At 37.0% G+C, this 26,434-nt stretch overlaps 2 protein-coding genes across 2 annotated transcripts in view; one reads left to right on the top strand and one right to left on the bottom strand.

The window, feature by feature from the left end:
• LOC134755701 (uncharacterized) overlaps nucleotides 1-16,320 on the top strand; it is a 68,892-nt gene extending 52,572 nt beyond the window's left edge. The window contains exons 7-9 of the mRNA XM_063692249.1: nucleotides 8,186-8,337; nucleotides 10,155-10,938; nucleotides 11,044-16,320. Coding sequence (XP_063548319.1) covers nucleotides 8,186-8,337; nucleotides 10,155-10,163 — 161 coding nt within the window. The 3' untranslated portion in view covers nucleotides 10,164-10,938; nucleotides 11,044-16,320. The remainder of the gene's footprint in view (nucleotides 1-8,185; nucleotides 8,338-10,154; nucleotides 10,939-11,043) is intronic.
• Nucleotides 16,321-18,201: 1,881 nt separating this feature from the next.
• On the bottom strand, nucleotides 18,202-23,852 carry LOC134755666 (small ribosomal subunit protein mS31). The gene is made up of 6 exons (XM_063692203.1): nucleotides 23,710-23,852; nucleotides 23,351-23,625; nucleotides 21,848-21,971; nucleotides 20,993-21,184; nucleotides 18,907-19,127; nucleotides 18,202-18,470 (listed from the first exon to the last, which is right to left on the bottom strand). Exons 1-6 carry the CDS (start codon nucleotides 23,718-23,720, stop codon nucleotides 18,211-18,213), a joined length of 1,083 nt encoding a protein of 360 aa, XP_063548273.1. The 5' UTR covers nucleotides 23,721-23,852; the 3' UTR covers nucleotides 18,202-18,210.
• Nucleotides 23,853-26,434: the final 2,582 nt, after the last annotated feature.

The raw sequence follows: 26,434 nt of genomic DNA, 5'->3' as shown, positions 1-26,434 counted from the left end.
TCGCTGTACATGCCTTTATATACCGGATCGCGATTGAGGCGCTTTTCCAACGACATAAAGCGTCTTTTCGCTTGCGCGAATGAGTCACCGAGAGACTCGGGAGATTCTTTGAGAGGAAGTTGCACGCAAAACCTACCATCCTCGAGACGGGTAGTCGTTTTGACAAAATGGTCTTCGCATGCAATTTCCTCTTCGCTGCGCGAATCGTGCGATTTGTTATTTACCTGCACCTCCTCTATTTCCCAAAACCTACGTAATTGATTATCTAATGAGGTCGCGTCAAGAGATTGCATAAAATTACAATTAATAGGCTTTGTATTGCGCGTATTAGAGGAGACAGGTCCAGAAACGATCCATCCTAACTGGGTATTTATTAAAAATGATCCGTTCGTTAAGCGCCTTATCTCAACTATCCCTACGAGGAGCTCCCAGAATATGTCAGCTCCTATAAGGACCTCAACAGGTTGACTTTCATGAAAGCTAGGATCTGCCAGACGTACGTTGTCTGGAATGCGGAATTGATTACGTTTACTCGGAAACGTAGGCAATGACGAGGTTAACTTCGGTAAAACTCGACATTGTAATCGCGCCTTAAAATTGGTAACAAGTGAATTTATTTCGATCTCACATACTCGCGAACTATGTGTAGCTAAATTCATGATACCGTTTAGTTCTTCTGTGGACTGTATACATAGCGGATTTAATTTGTCACACAACGCTTCGGTAATTAGACAACCTTCGCTCCCATTATCGAGAATCACTCGCGTTTTATGATAGTTACCGTAACTATCTGGAATTTCGACAATGGCGGTTGCTAATATTACAGGACGCCTCGAAGACAATCGCGCGTATAAGTCTTCGTCTATGTGTGCGTTCGATACCTGCAATACGTGTTGTGCGCGTGCGATATTATTATCAGAGATCGAGGAGGAGGGCGACTTTGATGCGTTGTCTGTTGCCAGCAACGCTACTAGCCATACTTGTTATGAACAAAATGCTGCACTTCATGATAAAAGCAAGCCGCTTTGCACAGTGATAATAGGGACCAAACTAAGCGATTTGACCCGCAGCAGCGGCAGTTTCACCCCTTAGGAACAGAGATGGCGCCACTTCTTTAAAAAATATTTCAAAAAATTCTACAAACTAAACCAATGAACCGATTTAAATATTTAATATCTCAAATGAAAGCTCATTATATACATTACATTTAAAAAAATACATAAAAAATATATACTGAATACTTTTGACAAAAAACGGCATCTTAAGTTTTTTTTTTTCTCGATTGATAGTTTTTACTTGATTTCTCAAAAAAAATGTATGGAACATGAATAGTTTAATGCATGTATATATTACTGAATAAATATCAAGTATTATAAAAAAACTCGACACCGATACCTCTCATACTTCACGAAATATGAATGTTTGAATGTGAGTGTAAATTTCTTCAAAATATATTTCAAAAAATTCTACAAGGTAAACTACTTGACCGATTTCAATGTTTAATATCTAAAATAAAAGCTCATTATATACATTACTTATAAAAAAATACTCAAAAAACATATACTGAATACTTTTGGCAAAAAACGGCATCTTAAGTTTTTTTTTCTTACTCGATCGATAGTTTTTACTTAATTTCTTAAAAAAAAATTATGGAACATGAATAGTTTAATACATGTATATATTACTGAATAAATAACAAGTATTATAAAATAAACCCGACACCGATACCTTTTATTCTTCACGAAATATTTAAGTTCAATTATGCACGCTCTTACAAATAAATTTATTTATTAGAAATCTTCAACCGCAGTAAGTGCACTGATTTTAATATGAAATGTGTCATATGAAAAGAAATCACCCAATTTAGTTTACTAAATAAAAAATAAATAAATAAAACCTGAATAAAGTTTTTTCCTGGTGCTGAATTACAAAAAAAAAATATAACAAAATAGAAATTATTTTTATTTAAAGTGACTACATTCGTAAAAAAAAACTTAAATGTCCTCTTCGGGTTCACCGGTAGATGTAGAACTGAAAAAGAAAAGTCGTTTTGAAGGACTCGTACCATTCCAATACTACAAAATCACCGATCATACATGAACTGGTTGCTGTAGATTACTGTTGAATTATTTTTGTGCCTAGCTGATTACCATTAAACCTATAATTTTGTGCCAAACCTATAATCAGTGGTCAGCAACTCAGCATGCAAAATATAACCCTGGATTGAAAATTACATTAACTTAATTTTGATTTGTACAGCCACCTTTGCATGATTTACACTGGGCTGTGCATGGTAAGCTGACGCGACGACAGTCGACACCCACAACGCATAGTTTAGCAGCCAGATTGGGAGCCACAATGGTCCAAGAGGCTTAATTGCGACCAAATCGCTGTAACTGCAGACAATTCTGCAGTGCAACTCTCTTTTTCCTTAGTCCATCCCTAAGAAGATGTACATGGTATGGAAACTTCTGGTTCCAGAGGAGCGTTTCCCCATATATGGCCCGCTTGATAAGCTGCTCGAAGTGCATGTTTATAGAGAGCAGCTGATGTAGGTGGCAGGCTTGTAACAAGCTTGTTTTTTGAAATTGTAACTATAGCAAAACAATAACACAAATCTAGGGTTACTTTATACTAAAATTAAAATATGTAGGTACACACCTAACAACTGACAAAATCAAAAACTTAAAAGTTGACGTACTCCTATTTTCCCGTCTTTTTATAGTGGCCAGAGAAAGGCAGCTTGATCTGAACGAATTCTTCCAGTACGAAAACCAAATTTGTCCACGTTCGTTGTCAGTTAATGGAGGGCTTCGTTCAGGGAACAAATCTCTCGGCCAATTTTAAAGCAGATGATTTGGCCGAGAAATTGGAACCTGCCTACCCTGCCACCTACATCATGCACTTCGAGCAGCTTACCAAGCGGGCAATATATGGGGAAACGCTCTGAAACCAGAAGTTTCCATACCATGTCCATCTTCTTGGGGATGGATTAAGGAAAAAGAGAGTTGCACTCCAGAATGGTCGGCAGTTACAGCGATTTGGTCGCAATTAAGATTCTTGGACCATTGTGGCTGTAAATCTGGCTGCGAAACTATGCGTTATGGGTGTCATCGCGTCAGCATACCATGTACGGCCCAGTGTAAATCATGCAAAGGTGGCTGTACAAATCAAAAGTAAGTTAATGTAGTTCTCAATCCAGGGTTATTTTGCATGCTGACCACTGATTATAGGTCTGGCACAAAATTATAGGTTTAATGGTAATCAGCTAGGCACAAATATAATTCAACAGTAATCTACAGCAACCAGTTCATGTATGATCGGTGATTTTGAGTATTGAAATGGTACGAGTGCTTCAAAACGACTTTTCTTTTTCAGTTCTACATCTACCGAAGAGGACATTTAAGTTTTTTGTTTACAAATGTAGTCACTTTAAATAAAAATAATCTCTATTTTGTTAATATTGTCTTCGGTTACCGCGATAGTTACTCATGAAATAAAACTATGAAAACGGATTATATCGCGTATATTGAATTTATAATACATCCCGACGTTTCGAAACGTCGGGATGTATTATAAATTCAATATACGCGATATAATCCGTTTTCATAGTTTTATCTCTATTTTGTTATTTTTTTTGTAATTCAGCACCAGGAAAAAACTTTATTCAGTTTTAATTTATTTATTTTTTATTTATTAAAATAAATTGGGTGATTTCTTTTCATATGACACATTTCATATTAAAATCAGTGCACTTACTGCAGTTGAAGATTTCTTTTAAATAAATTTATTTGTAAGAGCGTGCATAATTGAACTTAAATATTTCGTGAAGAATAAAAGGTATCGGTATCGGGTTTTTTTTATAATACTTGTTATTTATTCAGTAATATATACATGTATTAAACTATTCATGTTGCATAATTTTTTTTAAGAAATCAAGTAAAAACTATCAATTGAGTAAGAAAAAAAAACTTAAGATGCCGTTTTTTGCCAAAAGTATTCAGTATATGTTTTTTGAGTATTTTTTTATAAGTAATGTATATAATGAGCTTTTATTTTAGATATTAAATATTGAAATCGGTCAAATAGTTTAGCTTGTAGAATTTTTTGAAATATATTTTGAAGAAATTTACACTCACATTCAAACCTTCATATTTCGTGAAGTATGAGAGGTATCGGTGTCATGTTTTTTGTATAATACTTGTTGTTTATTCAGTAATATGCACATGTATTAAACTATTCATGTTCCATACATTTTTTTTAAGAAATCAAGTAAAAACTATCAATCGAGTAAAAAAAAAACTTAAGATGCCGTTTTTTGTCAAAAGTATTCAGTATATATTTTTTGAGTATTTTTTTAAAAGTAACGTATATAATAAGCTTTCATTTGAGATATTAAACATTTAGATCGGTTCATTGGTTTAGCTTGTAGAATTTTTTGAAATATTTTTAAAGAAGTGGCGCCATCTCTGTTCCTAAGGGGTGAAACTTGCGCTGCTGCGGGTCAAATCACTCAGTTTGGTCCCTCCTTTCACTGTGCAAAGCGGCTTGCTTTTATCATGAAGTGCAGCATCCGGGCAAAAAATGGCCATAACAAGTATGACTATACGGAGCGCTTGTCACTGGCACCTTCCTTCTCGTCCTCGTGAATTATGGAATTGTGTTTTTTGTTACACTTTCTGCACGGGCCATATCGGCATTCACTGGGCGCATGCCCTGTTCGTAAACAATTCTCACACAAACATTTATCGCGAACTAACTTTAATTTATCTTGCAAACTTAAATCAATGAATGCTTGACACGAGTACAAAGGATGTTTACCGTTGCACATAATGCATAATTTTTTGTTAGGTGTTTGTTTGGAGTGAGATTTGTCCACGGACTTTTCGGTAACAACATTACAGTGAACCTTTGGAGCCGTGTGCGCGACTGCGCGTTATGAGTGTATGATTTTTTAGCATCATGCTGCGGATAAGTGCTATGTGAGTTGGACCGGCTGTGCGTAACCAATAATGTTTCCATCATATCAGCGCGGTCGCGAATGAATTTTAGCAAATCATCTACCTTAAGCGCGGTTTTGTTTTCGTTCGACACTGGTATTAAAGTGCTTTTGTATTGCTCCCACTCAGAGATGGGCAAAATGTAATCGACTAACGATTAACGATTAAGATTACAAGAATTAATTGCGACCGACGATTGAAAACGACGATTGATCAATCTTAGTTGTATAGAGTGCAACTAATTTAGTTGCAACTAAATTAGTTGCCGATTGATTTCGGACAACTAAATTTTGTAATCGACTAATTAGTTAGACTATTTTCTCGCGACTAATGTTAGAAGCAAATTGAATAGAATACCTCGGTATGGCTATGTTGACAGACTGATTAGGACATCTTAACGGATGTTTAAAAATAAAATAGTCATGTATTACTTACGATATTTTGACCGTTTCTAAGGAGTGAGATCTGTTCTCACTATTATTTTGCTACTAAAGTAAGTAAGTTTAATGACCACACGTTGAAAACAAAATAGACCGCGTAGATATAGATAATAAACAACATGCAGATGTGTCATTCAATAGAACGTGTTATTTTTAGAAGATGCGTCGGCACTTGCACCAAAATGCAACAAACAACTTCCAGTTCCAGGTAAGTAGGATTATCCCATTGTTTTGTCACCGCGTGACACTAAAAAGAGTTTTACTATTGTCAGAGACAGCAAAATGTTAAAAGTAGTATATTAAAGTTTCTATGTCTAAGATTTACTCAGTATCGTATAATTCAAAGTATTAATAATGCACCAACCTATTTTATTGTTTGCGATTTGTAAACAATGCAGTTTTTCGCTATTTGTCGTTATTACCAATATATCGTTATAATAATATTATGGCATTATTTGCATTGTCATTCAAGCATTTCAAATTAAACGTGTATACATAATTTTAGCTCAATCGGATGAAGATATCTGCTTCAAAATAAGTCGCAAAATTCTACCCAAACTAACATAGTTACAACATACGAGTACCTCCGTATGTTACATACATACGTACTTGTAGTTACATATTGCAAGATAAAAAATGCAAAAACGGGCGACTACGTAGTTTTAATATAGATTTAATCGTGAAATTTAGTCGATTGAAACTAAAACTAATTTAGTTGTTAGTCGAACATTCTCACAACTAATTTAATCGCAACTAAATTAATCGCGATTAAAAAATGACGATTGATATTTTTAATCGATTGATTAGTTAACTAAAAGATTAATCGATTAATGCCCATCTCTGCTCCCACTCACGTTCGGTGGTGGGATCTAATTTAGAGACGACTAAATAAATAATTAGTGTGTCCCAACTTTCTGTGGGCTCACCGAGCAATTTTAAAGCGCGTAAATTCTTTAAAACTGTATCTAATAACTTTCTTAACAGTGCCGGCGATTCTTTGTTAAGCGATTGTATAGAAAACAAGGCCTTTACGTGATTGTGCACTAGCAATCTACTATTGTCATGCCGGTTCAGTAGTAATTCCCAAGCAATTGCGTAATTATCTGCCGAAAACTCAAGCGAATCGATAACAAGAAGCGCATTACCCTTGAGCGATGATTTTAAATAATGGAACTTTTGAATGCTGGTTATTTCTTGCGAGTTGTGCACTAAAGACGCGAATGTGTCTCGGAATTGTAACCAGTGTTCATAAGATCCGTCAAAGGTAGGTAAAGAAATGACGGGGAGCCGAACTGTTTGCGCCAAATTATTAGAAGCTTGCACTATAGGTTCATTAGCTTTCTCCGAGCATTTCACCATACATTGCGTTTGAGCTAAAATCGCGTAATATTCGCTTTCAAACACCTCTCTGGTTTCAAAAAGTGAGTCCATTTCGCTATCGAGAATTAAACTTTCTAACTGAATATGAATTTCACTAAAATCATCGAAAATACCCTGAGCTCCCTGCATGCGTAAATTGAGCTCTGTGCGTTGGGTATCGGACAAAGTTAAACCCTCAAATGTTTTTACAAACTTTTTGAAATTAGTCAGCCTACATTTTACGGAACCTCGTCTACGGTTTAAATGTTTTATCGTTTCCGAGTCCGCTTCTTGATTAGGACCTAACGCGGCGTGAAACACAAAATCATATTTGCCAGTCATTTTGCGAATCGAATAAAGGCAGACGCTAAGTACTCACAGTTGCAATCACCACCACGGTCGAGCACTGCTAGCTAGCAGTGAAGCTGACGCGGGCTGCTTGCAGACTTTTGCGAAGGTCGACTCGACGACGTGCGATAGGGTCACAACGAAAGCACAAGCACTGGAATTGAGAAAAGCACGGTATGACGCAAGCGTAAAAGGGAAAGGTAGGATAGGTAAGCTGGCTCGTCTCACCGAAGATCTTCACCGATGCCGATGACTCTGGTCGTTTCAGCACTCTGCCGATGCGTTCTCACACCCAATCCGTGGATCCAAGGCTGGTTGATATCCGGTATCGATGGATCAAAATTATGTCTGCGCGTATAGACATACGTAGATAGCTCTGCTGGCCAGGATTTGCGCTGATGTGGATGGCAGGTTGTTGAAATGATTAATTCTGGATTTTTACTAAATTAACTTTATCTATAAAAAAATAAGCAAAACTAAAACAGGAGTAGGCTGGTAAGTTGTTCGGTGAGAATCAAATTGTGTTGTCATCCTCTGTCTTCATTGGTGCGCGCAGGGATGACGAGCCGCTACACTATTGGCTGCCGATCACGACATGTCTGATGCACGCCTCTCATTGGCTGCTGGGGGCATGACGCGATGACATGTGTGTGACGTCATGGTACTCGTGGTAGGGGCGCATCGCAGCCGGGGATAAGCGCGCGGGTCGCTAGGCGCGGGTCGGGCTGAAGGTCACGGGCCGCCGCCGGTTTCTATGCACTTTAGGTATTGCCGTAACACAGATGTCAATCACAATGACAAAATCAACGAAGATCAACTCTGGTCAACATGGGACTTGAACCCAATTAGCGCAATTGGTAACGCATTGGACCGGCAATCCAAGGATGTGGGTTCGAGTCCTACGTTGACCAGAGTTGATCATCGTTGATATTTTCATTGTGATTGACATCTGTATATACAATTTATAGTTTGTAATAATGTGGTACGTCCCACAATAAAAAAGGAAAACATAACATTTGAGTTTATCCTTGTTTCCAGTGATCTGGAACCCTTGGGCGGACTACGCCAAGGAGATCCCGGACTTCGGTGACGACGAGTTCCCCAACATGGTGTGCGTGGAGGCCGCGCGGGTCGCCGCGCCCATCGTGCTGCTGCCCGGGACCGCCTTCGAAGCTTCGCAGATACTACAGGTACACTACACTTACCTAACTTCTGTTTAATTATGTTTTTTTCAACACACTCAAAACGACGTTTTTATTCCACCGATTTTTGGCTCATAATCCTAGATATTAAACACGCGTGCTCTTTCAGTGTATTATTCCACTCGTGCTTTTTCATTATAATATCCGACTGAGTTAAGAAGGTAACTGATTGCTAATAATATGCATGGAAAGGGAGCCTTCTTTAATCTGTCGGACTGGCGGGCACGGGCGCGCTCCTCGCGCCTGCGCAGTGCGCGGCCGGCCCGCCCGCCGCGCCGCCCGCGGCCGGGGCGAGGGCCGGCCGGCAGTACGAGTATGACAGATGTAACACACAATACTAACTGTTTTAACTATTAAAATTTGATTAATATGAAAGTTTCTTTTTTTCTCGCAAGTGTGTTGAAAAACGTCGTATGAAACGCGTGTGCATTGGTCATTACACACATCGGCTTTCTTATTGCGCGCTCGCTTACAGCTCGCGCGCACAATATCGCCTCGTGTGTGATGACCAACTTAGCACACTTGTATCATAATGTACTATTATAACACGACAGACAATTATCAACAACGCCATTAACTTATTAATTTTTCTACTTGCTCTCTTTATGTTTTCAAAAATGACTTTGTACTGAGATTCAGCATCCATTTCCGGGACCGATGAGAGAACACTGAAACTATTTTTTAGTTCTAGATTAAACTTATCCATATTTCCTAGTAGTGTATCGTTTTCAAGACGTTTGATACGTTTATAAAAAAAATGGCCTATGTATCCTAATATTAAGTTTAAGTTTGCCTCTTACAGGTCTGTGATCGGAGTTGTATTTAAATTGATTAATGATTCCCACGTATAATAAAAAATAAAAATGCCTTTAATTCCACACAATATGAACAATACTTAAAAAATAAATAAATTATAGCTAACATACTTAATTATTAATTTTATAAAATAACTTAATTACTATGATTGGTGATCTCTTCGCGAGTAAAGGCCTTCCCTAGCCGCCGCCATTCTGAGCGGTCCTGCGCTCGCTACCTCTTGCCATTTGTGCGGTACGGTGTCGGTGACGTCATCGACCCATCTTGTGGTTGACCTGCCAGACTTTCTTTTTCCTTGTTAATTGGGTTATTCTATGTAAGCAATGTATGGGAAAATGAAACAAATTAATAAAATTTTCAAACCTGTGTGTCACGATACATCTAGGTGTACTCTTTAAAATTCACCACTCCACCTGACGCTCGACCCCTGAAATGTGATGGTTTTTTGAGTCAGCGAATATCGTTATTAACCACTTGTCTGTATATAAAACGAATCCTGACCGAATTTTATACAGCATAACCGAGGGTGAACCCACGATTATTACCCAGTGGTAATATAAACACATACTATATCTTTATAGATAACGTATGTGTATAACTATATTCGCTGACTTTGAAAACATTTGAAGACGATGTATTTTCAAAATGGCATAACTTCGTCAAATGAAGGAGTTTAAGAATAAGTAATACTTCATTTTAATAAGTAATACTTCGAGCGTCAGGTGGAGGGTGGGGGAGAGTGGTGAATTTTAAAGAGTACACCTAGATGTATCATGTCACACAGGTTTGAAAACTTTATTAATTTGTTTGTCTGAAAACATATAATGACTCAATTATGTAGCCCTTTCCAGTGTCACACGTTTGGTCCATTTTTGGTCGGTCATCCTCGCTATATGGCCTGCCCATTGCCATTTCATTTTCAAACAGTGTTCTATTGCATAAAAAAGACTCGTATATCCGATGTTTAGGGCATGTTTATAATTTTCCAGGTGATGTAAGCAGATGGCGCTATCGTCGCCTCGCAGCCGTCCAGCGCCACGTCAATTACGGATCCGCAGACAATACTATACACACACACACATTCCTCAGGTATCATAGTGTAACGTTTCACTTTTGAACGCCAGATTCCATCACCACAGAATAAATAATAATACTACCGTACAGAAAGGAAACTTCCTGCAAAAACGAAGTTTGACAGCGGTTCAGGGTCGAATCATGCTGTCCCTTTCTGATATATGGCATTATCCCTTTCGGCTATTTAGGGTTGTCAAAGTTCAAGTCATTATCTTATCTGTGGTCGTGCACGCAAAGGGACGTCAAGTTGTAGCAACCCTAATAATTGCTCGGAGCAATGCTGAGCCGAACGGAGCCGAGTTTGCCCGAAGCGAGGAGTTTCGCACCCCTGCCATCTTCCACCTTCAAATGTTCATCCACTTTATACATATTTAAGCAGAGGACGTGTCGCGAGCATTGAAAATAAAATTCTCCTTCTCTTTCTTTTGAATATTTGCATGATAGAGAGGGTTGATAACGAAATTCGATGCTCGCGAAATCCCCCTGGATATCCCGCCCAACCCATTCTGTTGAGGCGCGAAATATGACCTTGTATGACGACGTTGGTGATTTCTTGAAAGCAGTTGATTCAAGAAAATCACCCCGCAGAAATATGCAAATTGACGTAGGCACTAGTTTTTACGAAAGAGACTGCCATCTGACCTTTCAACCCAGAGGGAGAACTAGGCCTTGTTAGCATTAGTCCGGTTTCCTCACGATGTTTTCCTTCACCGAAAAGCGACTGAGTTCCGAAAAACTCATTGGTACGAGCCTGGGTTTGAACCAGCGACCTCTGGATTGAAAGTCGCACGCTCTTACCACTAGACCACCAGCGTGTAAGGCCTACCAATAGTACTAATTCTAATTACTTCAACGTATCGTTTCATTCGATTTCAAAGCAAAAGAAATTTAACCAGATTTTTTACCCTATTGATTACAATTTCAAATGTTTAATTTTCTTGCGGGCTATAAAACTCGGGAGTTTAGTTTAGAAGGATAATAATCGTGCCTCAACAGTTGTTTCATCCAAAATTAGATAGAAAACAGTTTGATCGTAAACATTTGGATTCAAGTTATGTCAAATGAATAATGCAAAAGTATATTATACCATGACGTGGTATCATTAAATAAAAAGGCGTTTAAAATGTTATCGAGACTTATCTAATATAATATTTTTGATTTCCTGTATTATTTGACTCATAAAAATACAAAAGTATAATGGCATCCCGTGTGTACAATATACAATAACTAATGTACTATGTAGGGTTTAATTAATAATGTATGACAATTAGCCTCATGCATGAAGTTTATATTTGAACGAAATATGTTTTATTCGGATGTTTGTTACCGTTATATCATGTTACAAATGCATTTCCGTTTTTAAATTACCATTTAATCACTTAAAATTATAAATAAAAAGTACAAAAATTTGCCCGCGAAAAGCTAGTGAGCGAAACGCTCGAAACGCAACGTGACGTCACGCGTTCGACAGTTTAGTGTCATTAGTAGCAAACGTCAGTTGGGCCGCCCAACGTGTGACGTCATCACGCTCTGTCGAATTCGCGCCAAAAATTATGAGCGTTTCAACCGCTCAAAAATTTTCAACATTTTAAATATTTTTTAATAAAATAATGTTAAGGTTTACAAAAGTATTTTTATCATTTCCGGTGTTCCAACGATATAAATTATGAATCCAAAATTAAAAATAAATTCATGCATGGAGCTAATTGTCGCTATAATAGCGGTGTCACTAATATAGCTCTTTGCTATCAATTTTTTAATAAAATAATACAAAATCGCTCATAAATTATTGTACAACTAGATGTAGCTTTTCAACTTTCGAATGTAATTATTTTGGTGTATTCCCATCTGTCCCCGCTGGGCACAGGTGGGAATAGGCGCTACATACAAATCATTCCCATTTGTGCCCACCTCTTGTATGGCGGTGGTCACGTGGGGCGGGCACAGATGGGAATACACCTTTTTTTTTTAAATTATCACTGATTTGTCAATTCTATTAAAATTAGAAAGTCATGGCTATGTCATGGGTTAAGTTTTGACAAAAGTTAAGTTGATTGGTTGTTTTAAAAATGGCGGATAACATAAAATGTTTAATTGTTTAACTTAAGCACACTCGTCTTGCCAAACATAATTGCTAATTATTCGTGTTCTTTATACAACTGTTTCGTTTCTCACGTCTTCCGTACTTCTTGTGATACTTGTTATTTCTTTAGCTTTAATGTAACTTGACTGTACACTAGTTTCCGTTTTCAGTACCTAGTTCCAGGGATTTTAACTTTGTTATATAGATTTGACACCAAAATGACTAAATGGGCAAAAGTGCTCTTTAAGTTTAAATCGTAAATATGTCAAACAAAATAGTTGCCTGATTCCGAGAGAAAAAAAAACCAAGCTATTGGATTTTTGGAGCAAAAATAAACTCATCGACTCTATTTGATGGTCTGTACAGCCACTCGCATAACACCACTTTTGCAAACTAGGTTTATTTACGTTTCTTGCTGTAAGTAGTTTTACAGTACATATGGTACTACTTTACCGCACTAGTGCGATAATTAGCACATTACGTCACTATGTCGAAAATTCAAAGATGTACTGTAAAACGTTGTACGATACATGTGCGTAAAGTCGTCGCCAATAGAACTTGCAAAAAATGTAAATAAAACTTCGTAATCTCGCTCTTTAAAAGGGCAACCATGACCTTATCAACAGTCTATATACTTAAATATTGTATTTATATAAATTTTTAGCTAAATTAAATGTTAATTGTTAATATTTCAGGGAGAATAACCTTCGTAAAAATGTTAGGTTATGTGTCAAACGCTAAGAAAATCTGTCATATTTCTTTACATTATTTGCAAGTTCTATTGACGACGACTTTATATATAGGCAATTCGCAACTCGTGTCGATTTTAGACACTCCCTTCGGTCGTGTTTTAATTTCCCATTTTTCGCACTTGTATCGTAATGTACTATTACCAAATTATTGCTGTTTTAACAACAGGATATAACAAACATTTTGCTTATGATATGTTTCGAAGTTTCTGTCGCAGAGTCGTTTTTAATTATTGATAGCTCAAAATACTCATGCATTGTTGTGTTATTCAATTGTTATTTACGTAACCGTGGTTGTAATTTTACATTAAGTTTTTTTCGATGGGGCAGATGTTTTTGTCCTCATTGTTATTTTGAATCGCAATATCTATAATGTTTAGTTTTTTCGCCCCATAATAAGCTATACCTAATTCTCTAATGTTTAAGCTTTTATACACTAATAATACTGAATATATTGCCTCGTAAACATCTAAACTAATTGTAATTTCCAAGTAATGTACAAATTTCTAAAACATTCCGTGCATAATAATGTACATAAGCGAACGATTTGTACAAATTAATGTGTTTTTATTTACATTTTTTTTACCTTTTTTAATTTGAAGAATTTTGGAGGCTTTTAAAGTATACGACGGTAAATGTAAGATTTATGTACTTATAGATATAACGAGTTCCTTATTACGAGGTCATGCAATATGGAGGGCTTGTGCTCGAGATATAATATAAGGATTTTAACCCTAAATGCATATTGTTGCCAAAAGCAAAATGTGCTCGAGTATTTAGCAAGAAGATAGGGTACGTGAGCCACCTAAGGGCGCACCAGAGAGCGGATCAGCTACACGCTAATAACGCGAATTAAAAATTGCCTACTCCAGAGCACACAGTCGCTGTGGCCGAAATCGGTCAAGAGAGCATCATCATCATCATTGTTGCCAAATGTATACAAAGCATTGGACAGCTCACAGATTCAACAGAAAAAAGCAAGTTTCTGAACGCACCTTCAAACCAAACGCCAAGTTGTAGTAGTAATTTTTTAAATCATGCATTTAAGGGTTAACAAATGAACCGCGGGGGGTTTACCAAAGATGCCAATCGTACATCAACAAAAGTCAAACGAAAATTAATCAAAGTATCAGTATGACAGATGAAATCTAAGGTTTAATGCCGGTGAGTAAGATTGCCAGAGCTCAACGAGGGTGCGGAGTGTTAGGGTCGGCAACGCGCATGTAACTCCTCTGGAGTTGCAGGCGTACATAGGCTACGGAGGCTGCCTAACATCAGGCGGGCCGTATGCTTGTTTTCCACCGACGTAGTATAAAAAAATGAGGCAAAAACATTACATCAAATAAAATTGACATTGGTCGTTTCGATCGGCGTTTTCTGTCAACGATTGGCACCATGGCTAGGCCCCTGATGTCTTAGAATGATTATTTCCACTGTTCAAAATAGTTCACAACGATATGAACTAGGAAGCGAAAATGTATGATTAACACAACACCGAATTGAAATTTAAAAATATCATATATTTTCGTTTCTGTGTATGGTTTTGATTTTGTTAGCGTTTAATTTAGTTCAATAGAAATGGCTAAAAATGTAATACAATAAATACAATATTTTTTTGTAATTTTTTTTTAATAATTTTCATGCTCTCATTTTACATACTTGATTACTACGGTCAATATTGATTACTTCGTGACTACTTTGAAAAAACTCGTATCTTGTATGTATGCAGTACTGCGTTATAACATTCGAGATTTTTTCAAAGTAGTGACGAATTTAAGTACCTACCGTCAACAAATAGGGAAATAGGGATGAGGGTGGGGTAAATAGGGATGGCTGGGGTGAATAAGGACAAAACTTAAAATATGATTTACCTGACTACTTCTTAACAAATACCCACACAAATTGTATAATTCGATCTAAAATAATAGTAGATTTTATATGATACAGTTTGTGTGGGTATTTATTAAGAAATTGTCAGGTAAATCACAGTTTCAGTTTCGTCCCTATTCACCCCGGCCATCCCTATTCACCCCGGTTGACCGTATTTATTAATCAAGAATAACGCTGTAATTTTTTTTAAACATTTGGCCATTTCCATTAAATACTATATTAACGCAATACGCTTTTCAGCATGTATCGCGATCCCTCTCCTAATACCCCCTCCCCCACTTATTGAGATCCCTCTTTATTCTAACTTTACAAGTTAGAGAAAGACGGACATACATTCCCGCGATAAATGTTGACTTGCTAAGTAATAATTTGCTAACCGAATAATATAAATTGTCCCAAACTCCGTCTAACTATAACCGCTATGAACGAATACTTGTCTAAGATCTTATTTTATCTTCCTAAGGATCACGATTGTACTTGTGTACTAAGTACTTGTGAACTAAGTACTTGTGTACTAAGTACTTGTGAACTAAGTACTTGTGTACTAAGTACTTGTGTACTAAGTACTTGTGTACTAAGTACTTGTGTACGAAGTACTTGTGTACTAAGTACTTGTATACTTGTCATTTAATCATTGTATTAATGTACAACATAATAAGTATACAAGGTAACATATATGTAAACATGAACCCTGACAGGGTAAATACATAGTTTGAATCCTATATACTAGTTTTTGTATTTAATGAAATTTAAACCTTTTTCGATAGGGTATTATGACTGTATTTAAAATAAATTATTTTACATCATGCATGAAATAAAGCACCAGAAGATTAATAGATAAACATAGACAGCAGTTATTTTTACACACTATTTATATTTTAAAACCTGTATTAAACTATAAAGAATAGGTAATTTGATTGTGACGTCACATGCTAGTGTTTCATATAATTTCAATAATAGCAAAATTGTTTTGACAGTTCGAAAAAAGAAACTGATTTGACTTGTAGTCAAATTATATACCCTATTGGGACAGATTTGTTTTGTTTCGTTTGACATTAAATCAAAGTAAAATCGACCTTATGTCCTAGATTATTGATTCAAATTCCTGTGTTGATTTTTTAATGGTGGCCCTTAGGAGTATAATATAACGTTTAAGATCCAACAAGTAAAGTTAACCTTAAGCGTATGTGCATAAGGTTGTTAATTGCACAATATCAAGGATAACTCGTTTTTGTACTGTGTGTACGAGCTGTACATTTGTATGGAATATCGTTGTAATGTAACTATAGTGATGAAAACATCGAAGTTAGCAACGAAACTGTACTTCAATAGGTGCAATAAAGTGAAGTAATAAAATTATAGCTTGTTTTATTTACATTTTAAACCTTGTACCAGTAGTAACCCACAAGTAAAGCCTGACCAGTAATATATGATCACGCGCCATGTTGCGGAATTTCACTGGAACTAATGTTTTCATACTAAACTGAACTGTCACCCTATACATGAGAATAACTGGTCAGGCTTTTATAAGTAGTAGCATAGAGTAACTTCTACTAGAGCGGTACTGTCATAGTAAATTTTGTAACCCCAGTAAATTCACTGCCATGGGTTAAAATCATATAAAAATAATTAATGCAAATAAAAAAAAACATTTATCCATGTTTAAATACATTTTATCGTATTTTTATAAATATTTATTTTTAGTTTTAAAGTGTGTCGACAGATGGCAGTGAATTTACTGGGGTTACAAAATTTACTATGACAGTACCGCTCTAGTATAAGTTACTCTATGGATTTAAGCCACAAGATTCTCAAACGCGCACGGTGCCTTAATGGGTCTCTATTGTTTCCCATATAGTTTTAAGTCATAATGTATTGTTTGTCCACATTTTCGTTAGTCATAATCTGGTTATTCTCAGAAACGCGTAACTTTTCAGGATTGCCATAAAACAAACCTAACCTAACCTATCTATAGGATAACCTAAGGAAAATCCTGAAAAGTTAACGGTTTCAGAATTATGACTAATGATAATATGACAATCATTAAGAATAAGAAGAATAAGAATAAGAATATATTTATTTAAAAGAAAAAACCTTAATAATATTCGACAATATCCAGTGGCCCCACACTAGGCAATGCCTGTCACGTGGTAGCCGGGTTCGCATTAAACAACCAAAGGTTAAGTAAAAAACTAGGTGACATTAATAGAAGTAATAATTAAAGAAATTAAGTAATTTAAAGAAAGAAAATTAAAGAAAAACTTTGTCTGTGTGTGTGTGTGTGTGTGTAAGTGTGTGTGTGTGTGTGTATGTGTGTGAGTGTGTGTTGGGTTGCGCATGTATTAAGGCTACAGAGATTGTTAGCATACGTAAGTGATTAGGTGACGACCTTCAGCAGCATTTCAGTTTGACTATAGTTAAGACCTTTCAACCAGTTCTTAATTACGAATTTTGCTTCAAGAGGAGACTTTTTAGATATGTTGCAGGCCTTTACTACTGTATTGTAAATATAAGGATGCAGGGAGTTAGGCAAACGCCTCGCGAATGCGGATTTTGTGATGGGAGTAGGAACTTTGAAGATTCGATTACGGATTAGGGTAAGATATTCTTCGGAATTTATAGTTTTTCGATGCACGTGAGTTGCAACTCGTAGGATCAATAATTGTCTCACACTAAGAACATCCGCGTCTTTATAAAGGGTGACCGTTGAAAACCACCGAGGCTTCCCAAGCATGACCTTGAGCACAAACCTTTGGGCCCTTTCGAGAGGCAGTAGTGCAGAGCTAGTGGAGCCACCCCACACGCCAATGCAGTAAGACAGGATGGATTCGCATATCGAAGTGTATACAATCTTAAGCAATTCCCTCGTAGCAGAATTACATTATGACTTTCAATAATTATGTCAAACAAAGGGACCCCTGCCTAAATATTAGTTTCATGTTTTACCTACCGACGCTCTCTTTGCCTAGGCACATCCCATTTCATTTGAGATCGGCTCTCCTCGTCATTCTTCGCCACACTTCGGTTCTGGGTCGTCGTGTCATTGACTTGGGGTTTCATTAGGTCATTGTTGATAACGGACATCCAAGTTTGAAGGGGTCTTCCGGGCTTCCTCGGACCGGTGTTTATACTGAGGACTTTTCTGGTCATGTGACCCTTACCTCTCCTCGGGGTTTTACCTACCGACATTTAATAAAAAACCCAAGTAACATCAACTAATTTTATTTATTAACTATCTACAATAAATAACTACGCTGAAACCTCCTTTGGCTTCCCAACATTCCAAGCCCCAACATCAGCAAGCACATCTTTCTTCGATTCAAAATATTCCTTATACCACATGATATGGTCCTTCTTTTCTTGTGCCGTGTAGAATGGGTTCTTCGAGAGGCCGACACAGACGAGTTCCATGAAGTGTCGAATGGGCCCCTTGGGGGGACACCAGCCTTCCAGCTGCGCGTCGAGGAATATGTGCTCTGAGAAGTGGACATCTGCTTCTTCTTCTAGGCCTGAAAATAATATAATTAATAAAATTTTAATAACAAAACTTCCGTGAGACACTGACATCACTACATAGTATAAAACAAAGTCGCTTTCCGCTGTCTGTCCGTCCGTCTGTCCCTATGTATGCTTAGATCTTTTAAACTACGCAACGGATTTTGATGCGGTTTTTTTATACAAGGCACAGAATAAGTACTACTACTACCGTACAAAAAGGACACTTCCTACAAACCCGAAGTTTGACAGCGATTGAGGGTCGAATCATGCTGTCCCTTTCTAATATGTGGCACTATCCCTTTCGGCTATTTAGGATTGTCAAAATTCAAGTCATTATCTTATCTGTGGTTGTCCACGCAAAGGGACGTCAAGTTGTGCCAACCCTCATAATTGCTCGGAGCTGCACTGCTCAAGGATCGGAAATAAATCGCTATAATAAAAATAAACCTTGTTCATTATTGATAGGGAACTTCCAAACTTTCCCCTGCTCCGTCCACAACATCATCTTCTGGAAGTAATTGGCCGGTTGCTGCGACGTGGCCAGCGAGACTTCCCGCTGTTTAAGGTTCTCCCACACTTGCAGTTTGGTGCCGTAGTTGGGTTCTTTAGCTTCGAAGATGTTTAGGGGTTCACCGCTGAATATGTCGATGGTGGTTGGCTGGGGTACGCTGAAAGGAAATGAATGATTTCTTATACCTCGTTTTTTTTACATAAGAAAATTCACACAATCTCGAAGTGTCTTTTTATTGAAAAACACATGAAAAATAAGTAACAGCAAGTATGTAACGATTATAAAGCAAAATTATAATTATTACATTTACATTCTTTTGGTTAAGTACTAGTTACTATTTTTTATATAAAAAAAAAACAATAAAAAGACGTCAAGAATTCCAGATTGTTTACCATTTTTCGAATGCTAAAAAAGAGGTACCTGCTAATATTATAAATGCGAAAGTAGGTAACTGTCTGTCTATTACCCCTGGGTCTCTATTGTTTCCCATAAAGTTTTAAGTCATAATGTATTGTTTGTCCACATTTTCGTTAGTCATAATTTGGTTTTTCTCAGAAACGCGTAACTTTTCAAGATTACGGTTTCAGAATTATGACTAATGATAATATGACAATCATTACATTATGACTTTTAATAATTATGTCAAACAAAGGGACCCCATTACCCCTTCACGCTTAAGCCACGAAAGCAATCTAGATGAAATTTGGTATAGAGATATATAGTTTCAGTCCCTTTCACTCTTAAGGCGGTTCCCTGAGCCAGAAGGCGAAAAATCTCCTTATATGATCCTGTTTTTCTAAGAGGCGTTGATATTCGTAGACGTGGAAAAAATATATGTAGTTCTTGACTATATTATCTTTAATATCATAGCTTCCGATACACGAATTATGACACTTCGCTCGATACAATTAATTCCCAAAGTAACCTCTAACTCGGACTTTTAAACCAACTTTACTCGGTTATTTATTATGTGATACTATAAACAAAAAAAGAAGAAAAAACAATCTTAACTTAAATAGTAATTTCATAGCTTTCGAATTTCGATATTGTAGGGTAACGTTTTTAAAATAAATAAAAATCGACAAAATTCGATCAAAATTGACACTTGGCGCGCATGATCTTTCCCGTTCTTTCTTGCGAAATGTGACCGAGACAGCGGCAAACCGATGGAACGGCCTTAAGAGCCCATCAACGTGCTCACTAGCGCCACTGCTAAATAATTGTGATTAGTTAAAAAGGGCGCCGCTACGTACTGTATTTTGTATTTACGTACCTTTTGAATACATCAAACTAGTTTTTATGTTGCTGGATTCCTCGATCTATGAAGGAATTTTCATACTACCATAGAGTAACTTATACTAGAGCGGTACTGTCATAGTAAATTTTGTAACCCCAGTAAATTCACTGCCATCTGTCGACACACTTTAAAACTAAAAATGAAGATTTATAAAAATACGATAGAATGTATTTAAATATAGATAAATGATTTTTTTTATTTGCATTTTTTTTTTATATTATTTTGATCCATGTTCTTTCACTGATATGCGTTAAAATTGTAAAATAACAAACGAAACCGTCAACGCCATCTATACGACTGTAGGCCAAAACTAGTAGCGCCCTCTGAACGAGAATCAAATTTTCTTGATTTTCGAGGCACGTTTTTTCCTTAGACTGTATCTATCTATTACGGAGTTAAATCTATCTTTGATACTACCGTTAAGGAATTTTCATACTACCGTTCTGTAGGCCGAGCACATGATTGACGCGACAGTATCTTGCCGCGAGATACGACTACCCGTCTTTTACTAACTATATGAGTTAAAGGGGGACGGGTAGTCTTTGTCGCGCCAATCATGTGCTAGCCCGGCTGGTGGCTATAATCTATCTATCTATCTAGCCCTTTTATTCTGAGCTAGAGTATGTCCCGTAGCTCAGTGTGCCGCTTGGCAAAGGCCTCCTCTAGCTCTTTCCATTGAGGTCTGTCGTGGGCCACTCTTCTCCAGTTCGGGCTATAATACTAACCTCTTCCTTTCCCTGGTTGGTGGCCTGACTGTTGTCTCATCCTGCTTTAGTCTGCTTTGCTGTGTGCTCTGCCTTTGTCCTTCCTTAGCTCTGACCAGCCGCTTCACTTGCTCTCCTCGCGTCTCTCTCTGGACGGAGGCTCTCTCATCTCCGCCTTTAGAGTGGTCTACCTTCATGCCAATCAATAGGTCACTGGAACGTAATGTTTATTATATTCAAAATTCAAGTAACTGTTTCTCCTGTTTTGGAATTGAATATGACAGGGCTCGGAATGGGTGTTTTTAAAAAACCAAACAAGTGCGAGTCGGACTCGCCCACCGAGGGTTGCGTACTTTTTAATGTTTGTTGTTATAAGGCAACAGAAATGCATAATCTGTGAAAATTTCAACCGTCTAGCTATCACGGTTCATGAGACACAGCCTGGTGACAGACAGACGGACAGAGGAGTCTTAGTAACAGGGACCCGTTTTTTTACCCTTTAGTTACGGAACCCCAATCACCCCGAAATAGCCCAATATTTTTATTAATTTTATGCTCTTTACATAGGATTGAATCATGTATTCAGTTTAAAACTTTGTGTAATTTGATTGTCCCATTAAAAATGAAATAATAAACCAAAGAACGAAAAAGAAAGTAATAATACCGGTAGTTTTTTATGGAGCAATACCGGTTTCCGACCCTTAGAATATCATAAAATCCGGTTTTGGTTGGACACTAATTAAAGTTCACATTTTATATAACAGCCGGGCTAGCACATGATTAGCGCGAGAGTATCTCGCCGCGACATAGACTACCCGTCCCTCTTTAATTCATATAGTTAGTAAAGGACGGGTAGTTCGGCCTACATGATATTACCTAAGACTGGTAGATGTTTGATTAATCTTTCCCAAAACTTTCGATAGTAATTCTGCTTCAGTTTGCTTCACGTCTCCACCAATGGCTTGTGCAACATCGCCCGCTGCCTTAGTAATGCTCTCCTCTGGAAACAAAGAAAATAGTTTATTTACTTATTGAAATACGAAACAAACGGTCATATAAAAATGTTGTTACAGTTTCTTCTCTTAGTCTAGACCTATAGTTTCCATTTTTATTAAACATATCTTGCTGGACTACAATTACAAAAGATAGGGATAAATGGAGGCCTAGGGAAGGCCTTTGCCTACAAAAGGCATACAGATGGAAATTAGATATATTTATATGTATATATGCTAACAAAAAGTACTTACAAAACACTTGTCTGAAATAAAGGCTATTTCAATTCAATTCACACATATCTTTGTACTGAAGCACGAAAAAGTACCTATCTTGTTAAGGTAAAAGGTTACACTGAACTTGCGAAATCAGTTATACATAAAACTCAGTGAAAGGCATTGAAATACTTAATAAGTAATAAATAAGTTTTTTGAATAGGTATCATGACATAATAATAAGACAGACATAATAAATAAGTCAGGTATCATGACATAATAAATAAGACAATTACGACAGACATATATGGTAGAGGCCGTGGACCCGTGCTCACAACTTTTTACAGGGTCTAAAAACGACTTTGAGGTGCCGAGTGACCCTTGGACTGGCTCATTCATAGGCCAAAGAATTTACATTGCCATTCGGTAAGGGAATGTAGCCAGCCTTATGGGCACCCTTCCGCAGGGAAAAGACCTGGGGATTTGTCTAAGGTGGGTATAAGTTTTACTTTTAGACAGGTATGAAAAACTTTTAGGTCATTCCAGCGAAAACGACACCACAGGTGATAAATTCATAAACTGTTTTACATTGAAATCAATATCTAGAGGAAAGTTCATGAACCATATTTTTAGGAATCAATAAGTCTAATTCGAATTTTAATCGTTTTTGCATTTTAATCATTTTTAAAAGTGCATATAGTAGTTGTTTTGATCATGCCGTCCCAAGGTGCTGTCCCGCCTGTCACAAGCTATGAGAAGCATTTTTATATTTTTTTTACAATTTGCATAAATTTCATTGCATAAATTATACATGTATTTACTTTAGAGAATCTTAGAAACAATATAATAAAAAAGTTTTTTAATCAAAGTTGCATAGTTTGTTACAATTTGCGAAGTGTCTCAGTGCCCTCGCAGAGGAGGGGCCATTTGATGTCCCACCCGTCACACTTCTAATACCATCTATTTCTAATACAAAAAAAAAATATATTATTACTTTTTTCAATGGTAAAGTATAAAATGATTATTTGGGTTTATGATTATATAGTATTTAATACAAATATTGTAGTTGTTAGGAAGAAATAAATCAAAGTGTAGGTAAAAAGGGAATAAAAATGTCCCACCCGTCACTTTGACCCTATTTAGAATTTAATGGTATATTCTAGACACCAACCTATTTTCTCTATTTTAACCTCGATTTCATCATTTTTCCGCTGTCGCCTCACGTCTGGGGCCGAAGCAAAGTTGGCTCTGTACTCGGCTTCCTTTGATAAAGGCTCAGCCATCATACTTTTCAACAGAGCTTGGATTTTTTCTGTGCTGGAATCGGTTTGTTTCTCTTTTTTTGCTGCAGGATTTGGTTGTTGCTCAGGTTTTTTCCCATCACCGTCGGAGGGTTTGTCTGATAAACATCGCACAATAACTCTAAAATCCCGTTTGAATCGAAGTCTGAAATATGTGAAATATATTAAAATTAGCACTGATAAATATATGGAACTTAAGTAAAAGGTTTAATTAAAAATGTACAAATACCTTGTTAGCATTTTAAATATTTTATCAATAAACCTTGACCGAGTTTAGGAGAAGTTATTCAATATTATTTACTGTTTTAGTTTAATCTCGAAATTTATTTGAAGGTTAGAATTTTAACGTTCCGTTTGACGATGTTTTGACAACGCCACAATTCATTCAACTATTAAGGGCCCTGCATCCTCATGCGCGAATCACGGTGCGAAGCCGCGAACGCGAGTGTGGAGTCTAGTTCGCTATTCAGCGAAATCGACCCCACACTCGCGTTCGCGGCTTCGCGCCGCGATTCGCGTACGAGTGTGGTGGACCCTTTAGGGTATGCACGCACGAGAAACTTTTGTCGTCGCGACTATTTTGTCTGATTTTGTCACTCACATCATGTCTATGGGCTAGTATGGAAGTGCGCACACGTAGCGACGTGACTCCCGGGAGACTTTTTTGTCCGCGGGTTCGGTGACAAGCCCGCGACGAGTTACGACGAGTGTGTTAAAGAGACAAATAAATCGCCTGGCGACTAAGTTGCTCGTGCGCGCATACCCTTAAGGCCATAACACACCATCGCACCGCACCCATAAGTAAGAGCAAGAAAGAGATATCGCTTTCTCGCTCTTACTTATGGGTGCGTCGCACAATGACCTTGGTGCGGTGCGATGGTGTGTTCCGACCTTTATGGTCGTGACCTATAAGCTCGCTCCAGATTCGCGCACGAGTGTGGAGGGCCCTTTGATTACATTTCAGACATAGACCTAGCATTACTAGATGTGCCTTCTGTAGCCCTAAATGGGTAGAAGCTAAAATTAAAAATATAATATGTGAATCCAATTTTGATTGCGAACTGGATGGTTGTGGAGCCGGCATATTTTTTTATAATTTTGAAATAAATATTGCTGTGGCGCCTCTTGTGCAAAAAAACACTTGTGTGTTAGAATATATACACGAAGATGATGAGTTTACCGATTTTAATTTAAAGGCATACGATGGTATAGTGCCGGTGCATAAGAGTGTCCTGGCCGTTCACAGTAACAAATTCCGAAAAATGCTGAAAGAATGGAAGGAAACAAATGAAGGTTGCATTGACTTCGACGGGGTATCAGTGTTGACTCTTGAGTACCTCAAGGGTTACATTTACTCTGGCAATCTAGGGCAGCTGCCCGACATGGAGTTGGAATCGCTACTGTTGATTGCTGACCTCTACTCAATGGAGACGCTGAAAGCAGATTGCATCGCTCAGCTGATCAAATCAGTAAAACCAGAGAACTTTGATGGTGTCATTGCCTTTGCTATGCAAAATAACATCCCAGAATTGGTAAAAGCCCTGGTATTAGACATTCCAACTGATGTTATAAATGATATGCACCAGTTACGTGCCTAGGAGTATGAAGGATGAATATGATGACTACAGTCTGGCAAAAAAAGAGTAGAAATTAAAAAGTGGCAACACTGTAGTGTCGTCCCTTTCAAATCAATTTAAGAAAAACGGGACGACACTACAGTGTTGCCACTGTTTAATTTCTACTCCTTTTTGCCAGACTGTAAAATATCCTAAGGGTGGTTTCACAATCATCATCATATACTTAAGAGTAAGTCTCTTGTCGGTGGAGCAATTTCCATGTTTCGCGGTCCTCTGCCTTCTTTCACAATATGGTTTCACAATATGCGACCCTAAATAGATTACTATTGCCACTTATCCGACGATTCAGACGCATTAAGTCATCGTTGGCGTTTCAAAATCTTCAAATAAAGTTAACTGGAAGAAAATAAAGTGCTAAGTTTTGCAGGAAGTTTTATCCGGCAGTTAATTTATTTGTTTTAGCTATCCAATACTTTATTAGACATTGTGAAACAGGCCCTGTTTAGTTATTTTTTGTTAATCTTAAACTTGTATTTTAATCTTAAGAGGAAAGGGGATGGCCGCTTCTCTTCTTCTCTCTGGATATTGACATTATGGAAAATATTTTTACAAAATTTTGGATATACATATATTAACCTCTTGATATTAACCATAGCTATGCCCCTACGTTTGACTTTTTTCGATTTTATGTTTATTGTAAAAATTAGGAGCGAAAAACAGTAATCATACAAATTTTTAAATGCTAACTTATAATAGGTAATTAAAACGTAATTCTTCCACTTTTGTCTTAATGCACTTTCCAAAGTTTATTTCAGAACTTCTAAGCCCTAAGATCCTGAGAAGACAATAAAAAAGGGTAATACATAGGAAATATTTGTACCTACAATTACTTGTGTATATTTTTTGGCAGCCATGCTTTGCTAAAAAACTACATGTTGATAACGATTACTAATTATTTTATAAAATAACTAACGGATAACTATTACTTACCAAATATTATGTAACGTTATTTATGTAAAATATACCTATAGTTGTTGTCCTGAATAAATAAAAAACGTTTATATTAAAACTAGTTTTCATTTGTATAGTGGTAATATTTGAATACCTACGTATGATGATGTGGTTCTAGCCAGTAGGTAAGTTCAATCAAATGTGCTTATGAAGATCATATTAAGATAGTTTATTATTCAAGTAGGCAATCACAATGAGCTTATGAACATCAAATAAATTAGCTACGCCGACTAACCCTACACCTACACCACTGAAGATTTAAATGGAGGGTTCCCAATACGGGACCGGCAACAAACTCGGCGGGACACATCTTTTTAAGGCAAAAGGAATAAAACATTCGGGTGAAAATATAAATGTTTATTAGAA

Source organism: Cydia strobilella, chromosome 3 (assembly GCF_947568885.1).
Source record: "Cydia strobilella chromosome 3, ilCydStro3.1, whole genome shotgun sequence".
NCBI lineage: Eukaryota > Metazoa > Arthropoda > Insecta > Lepidoptera > Tortricidae > Cydia > Cydia strobilella.
The sequence above is the reverse complement of the archived record's forward strand: the minus strand, read 5'-3'. Positions and strand labels throughout refer to the sequence as shown.

Coding starts and splice junctions, on each gene's coding strand:
- LOC134755666 (XM_063692203.1), bottom strand. Junction 21,185..21,847: donor CAAACATCTACCAGTCTTAG/GTAATATCATGT, acceptor ATTACGTTCCAG/TGACCTATTGATTGGCATGA. Junction 19,128..20,992: donor CCAACCAGGGAAAGGAAGAG/GTTAGTATTATA, acceptor ATTTCCTTTCAG/CGTACCCCAGCCAACCACCA.